General features: G+C 37.9%; 1 protein-coding gene across 1 annotated transcript; it reads left to right on the top strand.

The window, feature by feature from the left end:
• The first annotated feature begins 396 nt into the window (after positions 1-396).
• Positions 397-15971, top strand: HTATSF1 (HIV-1 Tat specific factor 1). The gene is given in 11 exon segments (XM_059680120.1): positions 397-569; positions 737-977; positions 4269-4449; positions 5813-5860; positions 6289-6443; positions 7805-7968; positions 9370-9469; positions 11977-12066; positions 12960-13097; positions 13883-14815; positions 14817-15971. Coding segments are annotated over 10 exon segments (2133 nt in total). The 5' UTR covers positions 397-569; positions 737-791; the 3' UTR covers positions 14955-15971.
• The last annotated feature ends 6300 nt before the right edge of the window (positions 15972-22271 follow it).

The raw sequence follows: 22271 nt of genomic DNA, 5'->3' as shown, positions 1-22271 counted from the left end.
CCAGAACCGATGCCTATCCTAGGGAATTAGAAAGAAACTAGTAAAAGACATGTTTCCCACGCGGAGGAGGGGCCTTTGGGCGAACGCGGCGCAGCAGTTTCTCAGCAACACAATCCATTTCAGTAGGTCCCAAGCACCGCCCCCAAAATGGCGGCGCTCCGACATCCGTCCGCCGGGGGCAACTATTCCCGTGCTTTCGGGCTGCCGCCCCGGCCTGGCCCAGCCCTGCCTGTCGCGGGACCTAAAAACTAAATATTCCCGTAACCCTCGCCCGCCCAAGGCGGTCCGCGTGGGCACCTGCGGGTGGCAGCCGCGCGCGCCTCCTCGCGTCCCGCCCTTTGGGTCCCGCCCCCAGGCCTGCGTCGGCGCTCCTTGACGTCAACGTGGGCGTGTCGGCGCGATCCGCAACGTCTCGACGTGCCAACGATGGCGACTGCGTCAGTGTGAGCGGGCCTCAGTTCTCAAGTCCGTTCCCGTTGCCTCAGGATCTGCAGTCTTTTCAGACCTAGTAGGCGGTGGCGCGCGCCCTGGGGGTGGTAGCTGCTCGGAGACCCGGGGAAGCGAGCCAGGTGGGCGGCGGCACAGCCGGGCGCGCGCGGCGGCCGGGCGGTGGCGGGGGAGCGGTGTGGCCGCTGTGTGGCGAGACCTCCCGGGGGCTGCTGGGGCGCTGCGGGGAGGCGCGCCGGGAGGGGAGAGCCGAGCTTGGCAGACCTCATTTTCTTTATTACCCCCCTAGTCTCATCTCGGCCTTTGAGCTCCTCTGGACTGTTCCCCTGGGCTAAGTCGGCAACATGAGCCGCTACAACTTGGATGGGAAAGACGACTTTGACGAGCAGTTGCGATTGCAAAAATTGTACGGAGACACCCACGGCGGAGACACCCAGAAAGGTCCAGGTAGAGAAAACAATTCTTTCGGGCAGCAGCCAGATGACACTCCCTACGAGTGGGACCTGGATAAGAAGGCTTGGTTCCCCAAGGTAAGTGTGTGTTGCCGGTGCCTCTGCAGAGCAGGCCGCTCATTTTCTTTTCGAGGTCTTGGGGTAGAGCCCCCATTAGTAGTGGCCTTTCTTTTTGTTCTGTTGTTGCGGAACCAGTGTGTAAAGGAAGGGAAATCTTTAGGGAGATGTCGTAAATGTAATTTAATTCTTATCTTTTTTTTCTATGCCTTATTAATTTTATCTGTGAAGGTCGTAGTTGGGTATTACATTGGTGACTGCTTTTTATTGCAAAGAGGAAAAACACCAAGAACAAACTTGGTAGCTGTTACTCTCAGGGAGCCAACCTCACTTATCCTGGGAATTCAGGTGTTTAGCTTATATACTGTGTGCAAAATGCAGCTTCTTGATTTTTTTTAACCTAGCCATTTATATAGCATTACTGATTGAATTTTGCACCTCTACTTTCCTATTAAGTTTTGTCCCTAAACACATGCTTGAACCAAATAACCACAGGAATATGACTAGAGGTGCACAAAATACAAATGGAAAAGATATGTGTATATTTATTTAGAGTATTTGGAAATTATTAAGCATTTTACTTCAGCTTAATTTCAGTAAAGTAACTGGTGTTAGACTTGGTTCTTATAAACTTCTCTGTAAAAGTATCCCGTTAACCAGAATCTCATATGGTTGGGGAAAGGGATACCAATAGCACACTAATTGACTTGGAAGCCTGAAATAACAAACCATGTCTCCATTGTGTAACTTTAAAAATTATTCAACTTCTTTCTTTCCCATTTTGTGTTTGTGTATGTTCCAGTCCCTTCAGATTGTTAAATGTACTAGTTGATTCTTGAACAACCAGGGTTTGAACTGAATCCACTTAGACACAAATTTTTCATCATCTTGTAAACAGTTCACATAAGCTTACGGTATCAGTAAATGTAGTACAGTACTGTAAATGTATTTTCTCTTTCTTATTCCTTTTCTGCAGCTTTAAGAATACAGCATACACCCTGGCCAGTGTGGCTCAGATGGTTGGGCATCATCCGTGCACTGAAGGGTTGCCACTTCCATTCCCACTCAGGGCACATGCCTAGGCTGTGGGCTCAATCCTGGGTAGGGGGTGTGCCGTAGGCAGCCAATCAATACCTCCCTCTCAAATTGCTGTTTCTCTTTCTCCCTCTCCTTTCCTTTCTCTCTAAAAATCAGTTTAAGCCCTAAGCAGTTTGGCTTAGTGGATAGAGCTTCGGTCTGCGGACTGAAGGGTCCCAGGTTCGATTCCGGCCAAGGGCATGTACCTTGGTTGCGGGCACATCCCCAGTAGGGGGTGTGCAGGAGGCAGCTGGTCGATGTTTCTCTCTCATTGATGTTTCTAACTCTCTATTCTTCCTCCCTGTAAAAAATCAATAAAATATATTTTAAAAAATAAAATAAAAATCAATTTAAAAAAAGAATGCAGTATACAATATACAGGGTGTCCCAAAAATGTATACACTTTGAATGATTATAAAGTCATTGTTTATTAACATATAGTTCATTTTTAAATTTTAAAAGAATCAACAGAACAGAATAATCTTTTCATCAATGCCTGTTTTCAAACTGGCCCAGGCACTGCTTATAATGCCAAGCAATGGAATTGCAAACAAGAATCATTTCGTTTGGTATTTGTATGCCTTCAATTCGTCGACTATTGCCAATTTTGTACTATAAACATTATCTTTTATATTAATAAAAGTTTAATGGCACTTTAGGATAAATTTTCTGTAGTCAAAGCTTAGTCTGGCTTCACCCATTATTTCAAATTAGTTAAACCTGAAAAGTTGTAAAGTTCTTGGAGAGTCAAAAGTTATATGTAGATTTTCTACTGAGTAGGTGTTGATGTCCCTAACTCCTGTGTTGTTCAAGGGTCAACTATATTTCACTCTTGTACTGGCAGTGCCAGACCTAGCGCAGATTTGGTTTCTTTAGCCTTCTCAGTTCTTTTAACAATAGTCTGATAATTAGATTAACTTTTATGCCATGGAAGCCCATATCTATTCAAACTTTGAGTTAAAATGTTTCCCATTCCTATGTGATATAAAGACATAACTACATTTCTTGCATTGTGAAATTGTGCTTTCCCCCCCTGAAAGCCAGGATAGATGTAAGTTGGATTAGTTCTTAATTTTTTTTACAGTAAATGATAAAGTGATTTAATTCATTATAACATTAAAACAAGCATTTAGATTTACTGTTGTTATAGCCCTTTTCTTTAAACACCAAATAAAAATTCTTTTCTGTTCTCTTTGCTTACAGATATATAAATATTTAGTGTACATATACTTTGTACATCTATATAGTTAAAGAAAAATTAATTCTGGCCTGACCAGTGTGGCTCAGTGTTTGAGCATGGACCATGAACCAGGAGGTTGCTGGTTAGATTCCCACTCAGGGCACATGCCCGGGTTTCAGGCTCGATCCCCCACTGGGCATGCAGGAGACAGCCAATCATTGATTCTCTTTCATCATTGATGTTTCTTTCATCATTGATGTTTCTAACTCTCCCTCTCCCTTCTCTCTGAAATAAATAAATACACAAAATACGAATTTGTTGCTATTGGTTTTTATCCTATTTTATTATCTGGTACTTCCTTTGTTATATGTTCTCATAGCCTTGCTTAAGTAGACTGTGGAGAGGTAGTAATTTATAAATGAAACAACTAGGAAGGTGTCAACATCATTTAAAATAACAGTAATATCTCAGACTTTTGTGTTGGTAATCCAAGTTCCCATGTCTTATTTCTTATCATACACAGTTTTCTATAATACAGGGTGGGGCAAAAGTAGGTTTACAGTTGTGAGCATGTGAAACAGAGTTTATTCTTATATTATTATTTATTAATTAATGTATTATCACCCGGCGTGGTTCAGTTGGTTGAGCATCATCTCATGCACCAGGAGGTAGCTGGTTCTATTCCCAAGCAGGGCACATGCCCAGGTTATGGGTTCGATCCATGTAGGAGGCAGCCAATTAATGTTTCTCTCTCATTGATGTTTCTCTCTCCCTCTCCCTCTTCCTCTCTCTGGAATCAATAAAAACATATTTAAAAATGATATTTAATTGATTTATTATTTTCCATACAAACAATTGTAAACCTACATTTGCCCCACCCCTAAGGTGACGGTTCTTGCATTTACACGTTATTACTACAACACTTCTATATTAAGTTGTATAACTGAATATGCTGTAATTTAACACAGTGTAAACTTTTTACAGGAGAAAATAATTTTTTAATTTGTGTGTGTGTGTGTGTGTGTGTGTGTGTGTGTGTTGAATTTCTTGTTCAGATCACTGAAGATTTCATTGCTACATATCAGGCCAATTATGGCTTTTCTAATGATGGTGCATCTAGCTCTACTGCAAATGTACAAGATGTTAATGCTAGGCCTGCAGAAGAACCTCCACAAAGAAAAAACCCTGAACCCACTGATCCCAAAAAGAGAGGAGAAAAGAGAAAGGCTGAATCAGGCAAGTGGATTTAGCTTGCAAAACATGAGTGTGAAAATTAAAAATGTGAGTGTGTGTGTATATAGTTACTTTTTGGAGAATTATAATGGCTCTGAAGGAATCATTGAGATGGGTTTTTAAAAATTATTATTTGGGTTCATATATTGGCTCTCACACTAAGTTATGGGCATGGAATGAGTTGTTTCAATTCTATTCCTCAGTTGCTTCCTTTGCAAAATAGAGCTACTATTACGGGATTATCAAAAGTTCTGTTTGTAAGGTTATTTTTTACAGTTTTTGAGTTTAATTAAATTGAACTTAAGCCAGTTTTGCTTCAGCTTAGCCATGTCTAACACAGTAGATTGGAGTCAGAAGCAATATAATGTGAAGGTCTAAAGTCAATGCAAGGGTGGTTTTTTTTTAAGGAAGCATCAGAATCATAGTAAAGATTTGGAAGCAGCCCAAATGCCCTTCAGTAGGTGAATGGATATAAAAGCTGTGGTACATTTACACAGTGAAATACTTCTCGCCATAAAAATAAAAGGAAATCTTATCTTTTGAGACAGCATGGATGGGCCTAGAAAGTATTATTCTAAGTGAAATAAACCAGTCAGAGAAAGACAAATACCATATGATTTCACTTATATGTGAAACAAAATTAACTAACAAAGCAAAATAGAAACAGACTCATAGACACAGAGAGCAGATTGACAGCTGCCAGAGGGGAGGGGGAGTGGGGGGCTGGGTGAAAAAGTGAAGGGATTAAGAAAAACACTGGCTGGTGTGGCTCAGTTGATTGAGTATTGTCCCTTGCACCAAAAGGTCGCTGGTTCAATTCCCAGTCAGGCACGCCCAGGTTGTGGGTTTGGTCCCCATCAGAGTGCATATGGGAGGCAACTGATTGTGTTTTCTCTCTCTCCTTTCCTCTCTAAAATCAATTAAAAAAATACCTCATAGACACAGACGACAGTATGGTGATTACCAGAGGGAACCCGGGAGATGGGGGGAGAGAGAAGAGGGTAAAAAAGAAAATTGTTGAGGAGACGAGTTTGGGTGGTGAACACACAATACAATATAGAGATGATACATTATAGAATTGTACACCTGAAACTCATATAATTTTATTAACCAATGTCACCCCAATACAATACATTTTTAAAAATATATAAATAGCTCTCTTTTTTTAGACAGAGTTCTGAAACTGATTATCTGTCAAAAGAGCCATATACATTGAAAGCTGGACAGTAGTTTGAATTTGTCTTGTTCTAAGGGTAAAAAAAAAAAACTTCCTGGAAGTTTTAAGAGACTGCCACACTGCCAAGATTTTATAATGTGACTTTTACCTTTTCTTGCATGCATTTTATTTATTCATTTTTATTTTTAGGGTGGTTTCATGTTGAAGAAGACAGAAATACAAATGTATATGTGTCTGGTATGTAAACCTTTTTTAAACAGCTTTAGAATAGAAAATATTTGATTTTTATGTTTTTCACAAAGTCATTTTTAGTTTTCAGTTTCTCTGAAGCCTGTTTCTTATGATTTTGCCATTTTTGTTCAGTTGTTTGCATTAGTGAGGAATATGTTTGTTTATTACAAAACTAAGAAAAATTAAGTGTATGTAACTTTGCATGCATGCCATCCTTTTTGTCTGCTTTAGGTTACTTGTGGCAGTTTGTCCCTTCAGATTCATTGAAACATGAAATTTCCTCAATTCTATATATGTGAGATTTTTACATATGTTTAGAAATTCAAAATTGTGCTCATCTAAGTTATAGCTTTCTAATTGGTAGAATGCTAAATAACCCTCACCTTTATTTAAATGCCTTTATAAATTAAAAATTTTTTCCCTAATGTTGATAGGTTTGCCTCCAGACATTACACTGGATGAATTTATACAGCTCATGTCCAAGTTTGGCATTATTATGAGAGATCCTCAAACAGAAGAATTTAAGGTCAAGCTCTACAAAGATAATCAAGGAAATCTTAAAGGAGATGGGCTTTGCTGTTATTTGAAGGTTAGTTATGTGGTCAGATAAGTTTCTTTTCCATTTTTAAATCAGGAACCAGGGCTATAATTTTATATTGATGATTACTAAGATGGAGAACTATTCAAAACAGGACATGAAGAAAACTGAAATTTCAGATTGTGCCTGTGTGTAATTGGTAAGATTATTCACTTATTCGTCAGGTCAAAGTATTATGTAAGTTATATGACCAAAGTGCTTTTGTCTTAAAAAGAATTCTCACTGCAAAGAGCTCTTTCAGAGTGTATGCATATAATCAATTCAGAACACATTTTCAAAGTCCACAAGAAAGAAAAAGCCAGTAATATTTTATTTGCCTATTTGAATGAATTAGACCAAGGATCAGCAAACTCCAGCCCACTGCCTGATGTTGTTAATAAATTTTTTATTATTAAAATGGCTGCATTCATTCATTTACGAATTTGTGTCTACTTACATATTTGAACAGCAGAGTCGAATGGTTGCAGCACAAACCATGTGGCCCACAAAGTCTAAAATATTTATTAATTGGCTTTTTACAAAATAAGTTTTCTGACCCCTGAGTTAGACAACAAAGGAGCTGATAGCTTATGCTTACTACTACAGAATATCTTTTTATTGGGAGAGTATGGTGTTAACAGAAATTGGTAGAACTCTATCCATGGTGTCATAAATTGCACAGGGAAAACTCCGTGTTAAAGGCATTCATCATTTCTAGAACACCTATCATCTTAGAAGCAAGTGCTACTCATTATTGCAGGATATAAAAGAAATGGGCATGATGATGACATACACATATGTCAAAGAACTTGGAAATAATTACAAAGTAAAATCAAAGTGATAAAAAACAACAGTACCAACACCATGGGTATGTTGTGAGTATACAGCATATCAATGAAATTAGAAGGTGCTAGGATTAAGCTGACAGCTTTTTGGGAATCCCTTATAATTTTTAAAACTGGCATGCACCTTAGAAATCACACAAGTTCATTTGACTTATTCTCTAGTTGAAAAATCGAGATGCCAAGAAACAAAACTACTTCAATAATGATATTAATTTATTGAGCAACTACCATGTGCCAATCACTATCCTTTATGTGTATTCCATTTAATTTTGTCAAGAACCTATGATGAAGGCATTACTATTCCCATTTTACAGATGAAAAAACAGGTTCAGGAATCTTGAATAACTTGCCCAAGTTCACATGGCTGGTTGGAGGTAGCTATATCTTGAATGCAGGTTCCCAAACTGGGTAGTTATGCTTAAATTATTATTGCATATATAGTCATCATTCATCTAAAAATAAACAACTCCAGAAGTTTTATTTCAGTGTTTACCTTACTGACTGTGTCTTGTTTTTCCCTTTATAAAGAGGGAATCTGTGGATCTTGCATTAAAACTTTTGGATGAAGATGAAATTAGAGGCTACAGATTACATGTCGAGGTGGCAAAGTTTCAACTGAAGGGAGAATATGATGCCTCTAAGAAGAAGAAGAAGTGCAGGGATTACAAGAAAAAGCTATCTCAGCAACAAAAGTTTGTGTTCTTTTCTTCTTCGAAAGATTTTTATAAATATCCTAGAGTATTCTTTTGGTAATAGCCACCTAGTTTTGTTCATATAGAACATCTCCTAAATATACCTACAAATTATTTTTAAAGAACCTTCATCTGGAACCTTCAGTAATCTGTACCACAGGAAGATTTGGCAGCAGTGGTGTTTTTCATTTTCTGGGGTGTTCATTGGTAATACAACAAGGACTTAAATGAGATAACAAAGCTATCTCTTCGGAAGTTGTTGAACATCAGATTAAACAAGATAGTTTAGGCCTGTATATCAGTCATTAGTTCATTTTCAATGTGTATTGAAATCAGCTACAACAGGAGCTAAATTTTTACATACAGGCTTGTATTAGAAATTTGAAATGATAGGTTTTATCATTGTATTTATAATGTATTACATATACTAGTGTATGCATAATTCCATCAAGTTTCTGTTAACCCATTTGTTTAATATGTGTTTTGAAATATGCTAGTTTTATGAAATTAGCCAAAGTGGTAAGTACCTTTATCACAGTGAGTTCTGATAACACTTTTAGCTCTGCTTACACTATTGATAAATGATTATGAAAGCATTTAGGTGATCTTCTACAGTTTTTTACAGGAATAGTTAAAACAGATACCTACAATTTTTATAAACAGTAAAATTTAAGATTATAACAAAGAATGAGTAGTTTTACATATTTCAGTGCAGTTTGTCATAATCATAAAGTACCTAAAAACCAGTACAATTTGAACATGTTTTTTGGCCTGGGTATATCTTCTTAGATAATCATACATAGTGAATAATTCGAACTTTTTCAGGAATGTCATTGGAATATTTGTAACCAGACAGCAGTTCTGAAAAAAAAGCAGGGTGGGGCAAAAATAGGTTTTCAGTTATGAGTATGCAAAACACAGAGTTTATTCTTGTTTTATTATTTATTAATGTATTATTTTCCATATGAACAACTGCAAACCTACTTTTTTTTTAATATATTTTATTGATTTTTTTACAGAGAGGAAGGGAGAGAGATAGAGAGTTAGAAACATCGATGAGAGAGAAGCATCGATCAGCTGCTTCCTGCACACCCCCTACTGGAGATGTGCCCACAACCCAGGTACATGCCTTTGACCAGAATCGAACCTAGGACCTTTCAGTCCGCAGGCTGAGGCTCTATCCACTGAGCCAAACCAGTTTCGGCTGCAAACCTACTTTTATCCCACCCTGTATATTCTGGGGATTTCAGATATTGGGTCCATCTTTCACCTGCCTGTTATTTTTATTCCAGAAAGTTCTCTGAATAGAACTGTGACTAAAATATACATTGTTGTTCTGGAATCAAATAATCATCATTTTAAAATAATCAATAAAGGATTATTTCTACTTTGTGTCATTAGGCAATTGGATTGGAGACCTGAGAGAAAGGATGGGTCAATCCGAATGCGCCATGAACGAGTTGTCATCATCAAAAATATGTTTCATCCTATGGATTTTGAGGTAGGGTACAATAGTCTTACTGATTAAAACATTGATATGCCTTCTTTTAAGGGAGCCCAAGCTTGCCTCTCCCCATCTTTCTCATGTTACATCCTGCACATTTATGTAGTCCTCAAGATAGAAAAACGTAGCCAAGCATCAGTCAAACTTTTCAGATTTTCTCATGGTTAGCTCAGTGTTTCTTTAATTGTATCATAGCTAAGACTGTTTAATGCCCATACTGTGGCCCCAAATGGCAGCTACTTGGTATGGGAAATTATAAAAAATATAATAATTAAAAGATTTATGGGAGCTCCAAGTATTGGTTGATTTTGGTGGGGAGGACCAGTTTCACACTTGAAGTGAAAACTTCATTTTAGTACTAAAAATTTGGTCTTAGAACTCCTGAGGTTAATGAAGTAAAGCCCCTGATGTTTTAATATTGGAGGTTGTTTTTCAGGACCTAGTTTTTACACAAGTCTTTAGTGGCTATTAGTAGGACTTTATAATATTAATGTCCATGTAAAATTCCAGGAACAGCAAATAAAGGAAGAGCTACTAGAGAGGTTTTTTTTAAATACATTTTTACTGATTTCAGAAAGGAAGGGAGATGGAGAAATAGAAACATCAGTGATAAGAGAGAATCATCAATTGCCTGCCCCCTGCACGCCTTCTACTAGGTATCGAATCCACAACCCAGGCATGTGCCCTTGACCTGAATTGAACCTGGGAGCCTTCAGTCCACAGGCCAATGCTCTATCCACTGAACCAAATCAGCTAGGGCCTAGGGAGTTTTAAGGAATGTTAATTGCCATCAGGGTACCTTCATATTGCATTCTGCCTCTTGTTCTTATCTCTGTCTTTTGGCATAGACCAATGGAATTATTTGTGGAAGAACAAGTCTTTACTATTTTCCTAGATTCTTACACGTAAGAAAAAATGTTCATAATGTAAAATTCCAGGTTTACGAATGATCTAGTTGCAACCAAAGACCACTCTTGTTCCTTTTGTGCATTTAAACAGAATCAGAATGGAAATATCGTTTTCCCTTTAGATACTAAGGCCCCAGATTGGTCTTTGAGCTCTGTCCGGGTGAATCGTGATATGATAGGGTTTACTATGCATCTATGGAGTCTGTATCTTTTGAGATCGTTGGTGAGATACATGTGACCTATTTAAGATGTTTTTATGTCTCTTCTGACTGAAATTCTGAAGAATCTTGAAATATAGCAGAGCTGCTTTAGACTTGCAGTGATAATGAAGTATGTTTAAAAAGTACACGTGTACACATGCACACTAAATGCTTTTTGAAATGTAGTCCTTGTCAGGTAGGGCTTTAAAAGGAATGCATAGATGGATCATGATAACTAGTCTGCTAGGTACAACTCCAAAATTGACTACAAAAAATCACATTTTACCCCCCCTGGTAATAATTGATTTTTTAAATTAGGATACCTATTAGTATCTGACTTAAGGTCCTTGATTCACACATATTGCATACCCCTAACACTTGAACGTGAATATAAATGGAAACCTAACTCAAAGTATCTGGAAGCTCTGCAAGTAAGGAGTCTATTGTGTAATTACATTGTTTTTGTTTCTGCTTCTGCCTCCTGTCTTGCTCATTGAAACACCTTATTTGAGTCTAGCTATCACCCTGGCCAGATTTAGCTTTTCCTACCTTAGCAAATATTCTTTCCTCCAAAAGCCACATTTATTCTACCTTGACTCCTAGAAATTCCCTCCATTGGATATTTTTAAGGATAGAAGTTTCATGCTTATAAATTTTTGATTGTTTAAAAAAAACACCCTTATTGGTTTAGTGTAAATTTTACTTTAGAGTTATAGAGCTTTATATTATACCCTTTGTTTCCTTCATCACATTTCATATTATCAGAAATAATTGAATCTCCTCTACTTGAATGTGTGCTCCATGAGAGCCAGGACTGTCTACCTTGTTTGTTTGCTGTTAATATTCCCTGTGTATAGAATTGTGCCTGGCACCACAATAGGCTCTCAATATATTAATAGGTCCTTGGTATTTATATGAAGAAAACGTACAAGAATGATTGAATGAAACCCCAGTTAATCACAAGACAGAATCTTTTCATTCCTGAATGGATAAAACATTTTCTCTTTAGCATCTTTGCACATAAAGGACATTTTTCTTTTCATGTGCTTATACCACCTAGCTGGAAGGGCAGTAGTGGACTTCAGAGTTTACAGGTAGAGAAACCCTTGGTGCTGTCCTTGTTTGCCCACCTGCCTTGGTCTGGTTTGGTCTGCTGAACTTAATGAGAGCCTGTCAGTCAGCGGGACTACAGACAATGTTGTTTTTTATTCAGTGTCTCTGTGGGCCTGAACCTCAAATTATTTAGTGTAGACCTGTCCAATATAGTAGAATCTAGGCTCATGAAGTTTTTTTTTAATTTTGTAGACTACAGACAAACATAAATAACTTAAAACCTTTTTTATTTGTTGGTATGTCAAAGCAGGACATTTAATTATCGGAATTTGTATTTTTTCAGGATGATCCGTTGGTGCTAAATGAGATCAGAGAAGATCTTCGAGTAGAGTGTTCGAAGTTTGGACAAATTAGGAAGCTTCTTCTGTTTGATGTAAGTTCATGGCTCGGACAAATGATTTCTGGAACAATCATTCTTCCAGTTAAAAGTTATTACCAGTTGTCAGTATGCCCTAAATTTTACATTAATGTTCTTATATAGTAGGTCTTCTATCTAATGGTAGGCATCTGTTAGCAATGATTAGATGAACATGGATTGTAAGTCAAGGCTTTGATAGATTTGGTACTCTGTGATTATTTCCCTTTATCATCACTCTAGAGTATATGATCAGGTAAAGAAAGTACAAGAAAAATGTATGGTTCCCTATTTGCCCATATTTTCCCCTCTTGAATGATTCTCCTCCTCTATATTTGGAGAAAAACAATCAAGGAAAATATTCTCTTGTATGTTTCCTCTTCTCACCCATTTTTTACTTCCAAAATTGACACATTTATAACAAAATAGTCGCTATTGATTACGTACTTCCAGTTACTGTACGTGTTATCTCATTTAATCTTCAATCCTTTGAGGTAGGTAGGTGCTATTATACCCATTTTACAGATGAGGATGCTGAAAGTTTAGAGATTGAGCACCTTTCCCAAGATCATTCAGCTGCTAAATGGCGGAGCCAGGATTAAATCCCAGGGCTATTCAACTTCAGAGTCCACATTTAACAACTATGCTGCCTTGCCTGTCCTAGACAGTGTTGTTAGCAGAAACATTTCCAAGGACATCATGCTTGGTTCTTCCTAGAAAAGATTAAGTTGAAGAGGCAGCTAGCTATGTGTTACTGGCTGGGGTAAAAGGGAAGAAAGGCTTCATACATAGTATATTTTACTCAATTTATCAGAAAAAACAACTCCCAATTACCTACTTTGTCAGATGTGTATGTTTTATTTTGAATTTTCTCATTTATTCTTTTGTTTTCTTCCTTATTTTTTTTCTAGAGACACCCAGATGGTGTGGCCTCTGTGTCCTTCAAGGAACCAGAGGAAGCTGATTATTGTATTCAAACTCTGGATGGACGGTGGTTTGGTGGTCGTCAAATCACTGCCCAAGTATGGGATGGAACTACAGATTATCAGGTAAATTCTGCAACTATCAAGGGAACATAATTTGTTACCAACAAACACTGAACTAGCAGTCCTTCAGATAAGTTTTGGATTTGGTTTAATCTGTGTATTGTAATAGTAGTACTTTTATTATTTATTTATCTATTTATTTTAAATCCTCACCCAAGGATATTTTTCCATTGATTTTTAGAGAGAGGGAAAGACAGAGGAATATTGATGTGAGAGAGAGACACATCGATTGGTTGCCTCATGCACAATCCCTGACCAGGGCCCAGGCTGGGGAGGAGCCTGCAACCTAAGTATGTGCCCTTGATGGGAATCGAACCCAGAACCCTTCGGTCCCCAGGCTTACGCTTTATCCACTGAGGCAAACCAGCTAGGTCTAATAGTAGTACTTTTAAGTAATATTTTGCATTCAGAGCATAGAAAGAAAAATGTTCAACTTTTCAGTTTACAAGTCTGAAATTTGAGGCTTGCTCAGAATAGTGAGAAGAAAAGAACACATTAATCAAAATGTTCCTCTTCTTTACTGTAAAGGCAGAGTTCAAATATTAACTTTTTAATTGATGAGACATTTCTGCAGTACTGTGGTGTTGGGCATTTATTTAAATGATCTTAAGGTCAACTCTATAAATCAAGATGTAAAGTTTTGAAAACTGAAGATAGGGAATTGCTTTGATTTCCTAAGAAGCAATGACTTATAAAATCAGGATACTTTTGTCAATATTAGTATGCTCAGAGATGTTAATACTTTTAGCCTAAAACTTATTTTAATGGAAATTTCCATTTATGCACAGGTGGAGGAGACCACAAGAGAAAGGGAGGAAAGGCTGAAAGGATGGGAGGCTTTCCTTGAGTCTCCCGAGGCCAATAAAGGTCTTCGGCGTTCAAATTCCATCTGTGCTTCAGAAAGGGCAGGGCCTTCTAGAATAAGGCATTTTTCAGAGTGCCCTAGCACATCTAAAATGAATGATGAAGAAGCTGAAACTCAAATGGAATTTGAAGAGCCTGTAGATGAAAAGAAGTTTGAAAAATCAGAAGATGGGGGAGAATTTGAAGAAGATATTGAAGAAAGTGGCCTCAAAAAAGAGGCTGAGAAACGCTACCCCCAGAAAGAATCTGAAGAAGGCTGCCCCCAAAAAGAGTTTGAAGAGGGTGGTCCTAAAAATGAGTCCAAAGTGAATGGCCCCGGAAGAGAATCCAAAAAGAAGCTACTCAAAAGTGATTTTGAAGAGAATGGCTTTAAAAAGGAGTCTGGAGAAGATCGCCCCAACAAGGAGGCTGAAGAAGACTACTCTGAAAAGCTCTTTGAAGACAGCTCTGAAAAAAAATTTGAAGAAAATGACCCCAGAAAAGAATTTGATGAGAATGGCTCTGATGAGTTTAATGGAAGCTTTCTCGAAAAAGAGTTAGAAGAAAATGACTCTGAAAGATCACAATTTGACGATGACAGCTCTGAAAAAGTTATTGATGAGGAAGGCTCTGAGAGAGAGTTTGACGATGAAGAATCAGATGAAGACGGAGAAGAAGATACTTATGAAAAAGTTTTTGATGATGAGTCTGATGGAAAAGAGGCCAAAGAAGATGCAGATGAAAAGGGGCTTGAAGATGCTGATGAAAAGGAGGAAGATGATGATGCAGATGAGAAGATGTTTGAATATTCAGATGGAAAAAAAGGTGAAGTAGATGCAAAGGAGGATGAAAACATGCTCGAAGATGATGAGGATTCATTCCTCTGAGAAATCTGATGGTTCTGATGAGAAAGGGACTGTGTGTTGTATGAGGAATATTCGGGGAAAAAGGGCCCAGTCCACATGCAGCAGCTTTATCCTCAGTAGTGGTGGTGGTGGTGATGATGATGATATTTAATCCCTTAAACTTGCTTTTGAGGGAAATTCCTCCATCTACATTTTGCCTATGCTCCAGGGTAATTACTAGTAGTGTTAATAAACATTGCATAGTGATAGGATGCCATTAGATTAATGCATTTACTTTTGCATTGTTACCTGTACTTAATGATCTCAAATATATGTTAATTGGCTGTTCAGTTAAAACTTCATAGTATAATACAAGTAAACTGATTACTCATCCTTTGTCAGATTTATTAAATGCATGCAGAATATTTTTTAAAGTATTCTGATTGAAGTTTGTGATATTCAAAAATAAAAATAAGTTGTTAATATGCAGAAACTGAAAATTGGACTTGCGTTAAGTTGCATTTTATGTTCTTGCTATTGCTTTATTCATACTTAAGGTTTCAGTTGTTTAAGGATTTGAAAAATCCTGTAAGAGTTTCCTTGCTTCCATCTTATATTACCACTTAGGTCCCCATTTCTCCTCTCTAAACCAGAACATGTTACTAAACTAATAATGTAAACAGCACTTTGGAGTTTTCCCCTGTCCAGTCCTAGCAAGTTATTTTTATTTGTTTTCCTTTCTACCCTCTTTCCATGAAAATTAACTCTTACATGTGCAAGAGTAAACTTCCTGAGGTCCATCCACAGCTTTCTTTACTGAAAATATAGGGAAGGGTATTAGAATTCTGCTCTGTACTGTTTGGCCCCTTTAGAAGTTGATTGGAGTTGTGGAACCTCTCCCCAAAAAAGTGCATGCACTACACAACTTTTTGTATACAGTTTTGGGAGGTTCATTGATCCCCTGGAGTTTAAGAATGTCTGTTATCATTCATGCTTAAATTTTGTGTGTTTTTGTTCTAGTATGGTGCCTAGTACTGTGCTAAATTGTGTAGTCCCAATAAAATGTTGGGTCTTTCTTGCTTATGCTTTCAAAGTTAAGTATTGACTCATTGACTTCTGATGTAGCATTAAGCACTTGTTCTCGTAAATTAGAAGTATTGAAATAAACTGCATTGATGTTTTTTCATTATACCTCTTGTAAGTGTAATCATTACCCCATTCAGATCGAAAAGAATTCTTGTACTTGAAGCCAGCTTTCAGAGAAGATTTTAGTTGATGTCTGGGATTTCTTAAGATCTGCAGGATTTTCACCAGGTATAAATCAGTAAAAGAGGTAAAGAGTTAAATTGAAAGTTTGCAAACCAAAATAGGATTCCCTTTAAAGATAAGCCAGAAGCACCAAAACACAACTTTTTGGAAAATTCGTTTTCTAAGTGAAAGGAAAATAAAGCTTTATCTTCCATGTACAATAGGTGGGACACATAACTACAACTTGTAAAAGACCATTAGAAAGAGGCTGTTTTCATTCTGACATCCCTGCTCACTAATTTGGTTGGTATCAAAATATTCATGCTCTTTTCACATAGACACCTGGAAATGAAAGTTGCAAACACCTATAATTGGTTAATAATTTATGAGGTGTTATTGATAAATTAAGTGTCAAGAAGCACACACAGAGTCACCTGTTTTCTAAGTAGTTTTTTTTTCCTGAAAATAAAGTTTATTGTGAGGCAACAATACATCCTCTTAACAAAAGAAAAGAAAATAGAGGGTTGGATATTAAACATAGCAATGCTCAACAATTAACCCAGCATTTTCTAAATGTAAAGCTCCTTAAGGGTATATATATAAACTATATAAATATCAAATAATGTATTCAGCCCTGAATGTGTGAACCAGAAGTGTCTTCAGGGATGCCTTTGAAAGGGTTTTATGCCCTGCTCTCTGAGTCTAAAAGTGCCTTCATAGAAACAAACTTGAAACTTTATTTTAGAAGATAAAAATATTACTGGTCTTGCCAGTATTAATGAAATATTTGAAATCATTACTGCTTTCTACAAAACAACCAGATGGCAAAATTGGACTAATTTATTCCAAGGATCTCTGTTTTTCTTTGTCAAGTACTGATAGCCCTGATCCATTTGTGCCACACTGCCTCTTCCTTTTTGGAGTGGAACCTATTTTCCTTATGTAAATTATCTGGTGTTTCTGAGGCTTGGAAAAGGAAGGATTTAGCTAATTTTCTGCATATGCCTTTCTGAAATAACATGAATCTTATTTTTTAAAGTAAACCAACCTTTCAGTGTAATGCCCAGAAGCGCTGTTAAATTGTTTGAACAAAACCGTGGCTTGGAGAACAGTAGAAGGCTTATCAACTTGCCCTTTGTGAATGTTTGTGCATACATTGTTTTTTCCTTATTGGGTCTCTTTCAGATACAAACTGCATGCCTTTTTGGTGGTTGTTGTTTTCCAGACAGTCACTTCATTTACAATCAGTTTGCTCAAATTATTTTTCCTCTTATCACACCTCATTTACATGACTGGCTTTACATCTCTATGTAAAATACCTGATATAAGAAAAAAAGTTACTGGGTGAAAAAGGTAAAGGGATTAAAAAGTACGAATTACCCCTTATAAAAACAGTCACAGAGGCCCTAGTCGAGTAGTTGATATTGTTAGAGTTTCATCCCAATATGCCAAGGTTTGATCCCCAGTCAGAGCACATACAAGAAGCAACCAATGAATGCATAAGTAAATGGAACAAGAAATCTATGTTTCTCTCTCTCTCTCTCTAAAAATCAACAAAAAAAATAAAAATCAACAAATAAATTAAAAACAGTCACGGAGGCCCTAACTGGTTTGGCTCAGTGGATAGAGCGTCGGCCTACGGACTCAAGGGTCCCGGGTTCGATTCCGGTCAAGGGCATGTACCTTGGTTGGTGGCACATCCCCAATAGGGGGTGTGCAGGAGGCAGCTGAAAGATGTTTCTCTCTCATCAATGTTTCTAACTCTCTATCCCTCTCCCTTCCGCTCTGTAAAAAATCAATAAAATATATTTTTTAAAAAATGTAGAGCATACGGAATGTAGTCAATAATATTGTAATAACTATGGTGCCAGGTGGATATTGGAAATATTGGGAGGATCATGTTGTAAATTACATAAATGTCTAATCACTATGTTGTGTACCTGAAACTAATATAATTTTGCATGTCAAGTGTAATTGAAAAATTAAGTGTTAAACATTTTCCTAAAATCACAAATTGATATTGCAAATAGCCAGAAATTCTTGAACAATTATCACAGGAATAGATTGAGAAACATATTTCATAGTTTAAAGTTTAGTTTTAGGTGTTCAGAGACCTACAGACAAGTTTTACTTTTCATTTGGAACCAAGAGGATCCTGATACAGTTTGTCAGCTGCATTATTCTCAAGTAGAAAGCATAAGCAGGTTGGCTTGTGTTTATCGTTTAGTTATCAGTAGACTTTACAGGCTGTGATATTAAAATGCACTGGCAGTTCTGGGCCAATAAAGAAAGCTAGGACAGCTACAGCAGCACAATGGTGGCTTTTGTGCTGCCAGAACTCTATTTTTGTACCACTTCTTTTTTTCCCCCAACATATTTTATTGATTTTTCACAGAGAGGAAGGGAGAGGGACAGAAAGCCAGAAACATCAATGAAAGAGAAACACCAATCAGCTGCCTCCTGCACACTCCCCACTGGGTATGTGCCCGAAACCAAGGTACATGTCCTTGACTGGAATCGAACCCGGGACCCTTGAGTCCGCAGGCCAATGCTCTATCCACTGAGCCAAACCGGCCAGGGCTTGTACCACTTCTTAATGTTCCTACTGAAATAACCATGATAACATTAGAAGAGTAAAGCTCTAAGAATAAGTATTTTTTTGATTTGCCATTTCCAACTTTCTAACAATTATTTAAGTCTAATTTCTAGTGATAAACTTGCAATACCTTAATGTAAAAATTTCTAGGCTTAACTGTATGTCTAACTTTAAAGTTTGAAAATGTGATATCTTAGCCCTAGCCCGGTAGCTCAGATGATTAGACCATCATCCCAATACACCAAGGTTATAGGTTCCATCCCTGTCAGGGCACATAGAAGATTCAACCAATGAATACATAAATAAGTGGAATAACAAATCATTGTTTCTCTCTCTCTCTCATCTCCCTTTCTCTCTCAAATCACTACATAAAAAAATAAAAAGTGATATCTTTACGTCCTACCTTATTTTTGTAAAGGGGAGTTTTTCCTTTTTTAAAAAAATATTTCATTTTTATTTATGAATTTATTTTTATCCTCACCTGAGGATATGTTTATTGATTTTAGAAAGAGTGGAAAGGAGAGAGGGAGAGGGAGGGAGGAAGGGAGGGAGAGAGAGAGAGAGAGAGAGAGAGAGAGAGAGAGAGAGAGAGAGAGAGAGAAACATTGATGTGAGCGAGAAATATTGATCAGTTCCCTCCTGTATGAACCCAGAACTTATCAAACTGAAACCTAGGTATGTGCCCTGACCCGGAATCGAACCTACAACCTTTTGATGTATAGAACAATTCTCTAATCAACTGAGCCACCTGGCCAGGTATTTAATTTTTAAATTTTTTATTGATTGATTTTAGAGAAAAGGAGAGAGGAACATCAATTTTTGTTGTTTCACCTATTTGTGCATTCATTGGTTGATTCTTGTGTGTGCCCTGACCAGGAATAGAACTGAAACCTTGGCATATTGGGACAATGCTCTAACCAACTGAGCTACCTGGCCAGGACTTGTACTACCATTTATTTATTTGTTTGTTTATCTATCTATTTATTTTAGGTTTCTAGTGTGTTTTTTGTTTGTTTTGTTTTAAATATGTTTTTATTGGCTTTTTAGAGAGAAAGGGACAGGGAGAGAGAGATAGGAACATCAAACATCAATGAGAGCAATATCAATTGGCTGCCTTCTGCACGTCCCCTACTGGGAATCAAGCCTGAAACCCAGGAATGTGCTCTGACCAGGAATCAAACCAGCGACCCCTTGGTACATGGGCTGAGCTATGTTACCTTTTAAATAAACAATATAAGCTTTTGTTTTTAGATGATTAAGAAATTATAGATTGGGATATTAAAAGTTTGTGATTTAATGGTTTTCTATCACCTTTTGCTAGGAATATATTGATTGCCATATTGAGATACTAATAGTATTAGACTATTGATTTAGTGTATTTTTACTCACTATGAAATCTTTTCAATGTAATTTTGTTCAGTTAATTAGCAAGTATGCTAGATGAGGTGGAGCAGTGAGAATAAAGGCAGCATTAGACATGGACCCTTTTCAAATAGCAGTTGCAATCTATATTGAGACAAGGCAGCCAAAAAAATGTGGCATTGATTCAGTAATACACCTACAGCCTAGAACTGTGCCTGGCACATAATAGAGGCTCAATAAATACTTGTTGAATGAATGAATTTATCCTATGGATATGCTGGCAAAGTCCCATTCATTCATTTGCAGAGGTATTATTAGCTTCACCACTACCTCATCACCATTCTTTTTGTTAATTTGAAGATTCAATTGACTTTATTAAGCAACATCCCATCTAGCAACCATCTCCTTCCTCATCACCATTCTTTTTTTTTTAATATATTTTATTGATTTTTTACAGAGAAGAAGGGAGAGGGATAGAGAGTTAGAAACATCGATGAGAGAGATCAATCAGCTGCCTCCTGCACGCCCCCCACTGGGGATGTGCACGCAACCAAGGTACATGCCCTTGACCGGAATCGAACCTGGGACCTCTCAGTCCGCAGGCAGACGCTCTATCCACTGAGCCAAACTGGTTAGGGCACCATTCTTGATTATTTCAATATCAAAGTAAATAATCCTGTTCTTTCTCTAGTCTTCCCAGCTCAGCAGCCCAACTGTCCAAACCAAAAATCTAGGAATCATCTTTGATTTCTCTCTCTCCTTTGTCACCCCCAAGCCCTGTTGGCTCTAACTCCAAAAAACCCCCAAATCTGAATACTTCTCCCCATGTCCACTCCCACCACAGTACTACATGACAACCAGGGTGATAAAAAAATTACTACTTACAACACCCTGATGGCTTTCCATTAAAACACTCCAGTAGCACTTAAATAAAATCCAAACTTCTTACTATGGCCTGCTCACAAAGCTCTGAGTGATCTTGCCCTGCCTGTTTGTGCAGACTCATTGCAGAACTCTCCCTAGTGCACCACTCTTCAGTCACACTGACATTATCTTGGGTTCACATTCCTACCTCAGGACTTTTGCATATGCCTCAGCCTTGGATGCTCTTTCCCCAGCTAAGCTGGATGAATCTCTCTCATCTTTCAGACTGCTTAAGTATCACCTTTCTTGGGAATTTGACCACCCCACCTCCCTCCCTTGATGCTTACTGTTGAACCCTTTGAGCACCAAATTACCTTGTTTATTTGCTTACTTGTCCCCCAATCCCATCCTTCCACCACTCTAGCAGCATGCAAGCTCTGTAATAGCCAGGGCTTTCTCCTGTTCTCTGCTGTCTCCCTAGTCACTGGAACAGTGACTGGCATATAATAGACCGCCATATTTTTTTTTTTTTCAGTTTTGAGGATAATCATCATGAATGCAGTGTACTTTGTGAGGAGCTCCATGTCCTTAGAAGAATGTTCAGAACTTCAAGTATGGCAATGGAGGAGGAGTAATAGTTATCTGTAACAAAACTGATAAGATAAGATTTTAAAAGCACAGGGCTTGCGGGTAGAGTTAATCTCTACTTGGGGCCATATTAAGTTTGAGATGTGTATATGACATCTATGGGGATGTATCAAATAGGCAATTTGAGATATAACTCTGAAACTCAGGGATAAAGTTAGAGCTAGAAAGTTAAATTTGTTGACATCAGCATCTAGATGACATTTAAAGCAGGGGACAGGGTGAGGAGTCCCCAATGAGAGGCCAGTAACAAGTGGACAAGTGGAATGGGGAAACTGAGACAGATAGATGAACAAATTGACAGAGCAGGTATAGAAGGTCACCTTCCTAGAAACAACATTTAGGCCTCAGTTGTATTCCAGTTCTAGACCCAGAAAAGCAGCAACACTGGGTGGGTGACACAGGACCAGCTGTGATGACTGACAACCCCCTTCCCTGACACTGACCAATCAGTGAAGACCATGGACCTGGAAGAGTACACCTAAAAAATTGATTAATATTCTGCTAAAACACTCCCCTGAGGCCTCCCCTAAGATTCCTGCCTGTGAGAAAGACATAAATCCTCAAGACAAAGGACCCAGCTTGTGTTCTCTCTCTGAGGAACAGCCCCCGCCATTCCCTCTCCCCTCTTCTTCCTCCACTTTTCCCCCACAGGCATCCATCTCCTAAATTCCAAGGGACCTCAGGAGTCTTGCAACTTGGGGAGCAGTGGTCAGTGCCTGCTTTTTGCGGGCTAGTCCCCTGAACCTGTTCCCAAAGCTCCTTTTCTCTGAC

The sequence above is a fragment of the Myotis daubentonii genome, chromosome X, assembly GCF_963259705.1.
Source record: "Myotis daubentonii chromosome X, mMyoDau2.1, whole genome shotgun sequence".
NCBI classification, from domain to species: Eukaryota; Metazoa; Chordata; class Mammalia; order Chiroptera; family Vespertilionidae; genus Myotis; species Myotis daubentonii.
This window is presented reverse-complemented; position numbering and strand designations above follow the sequence as displayed.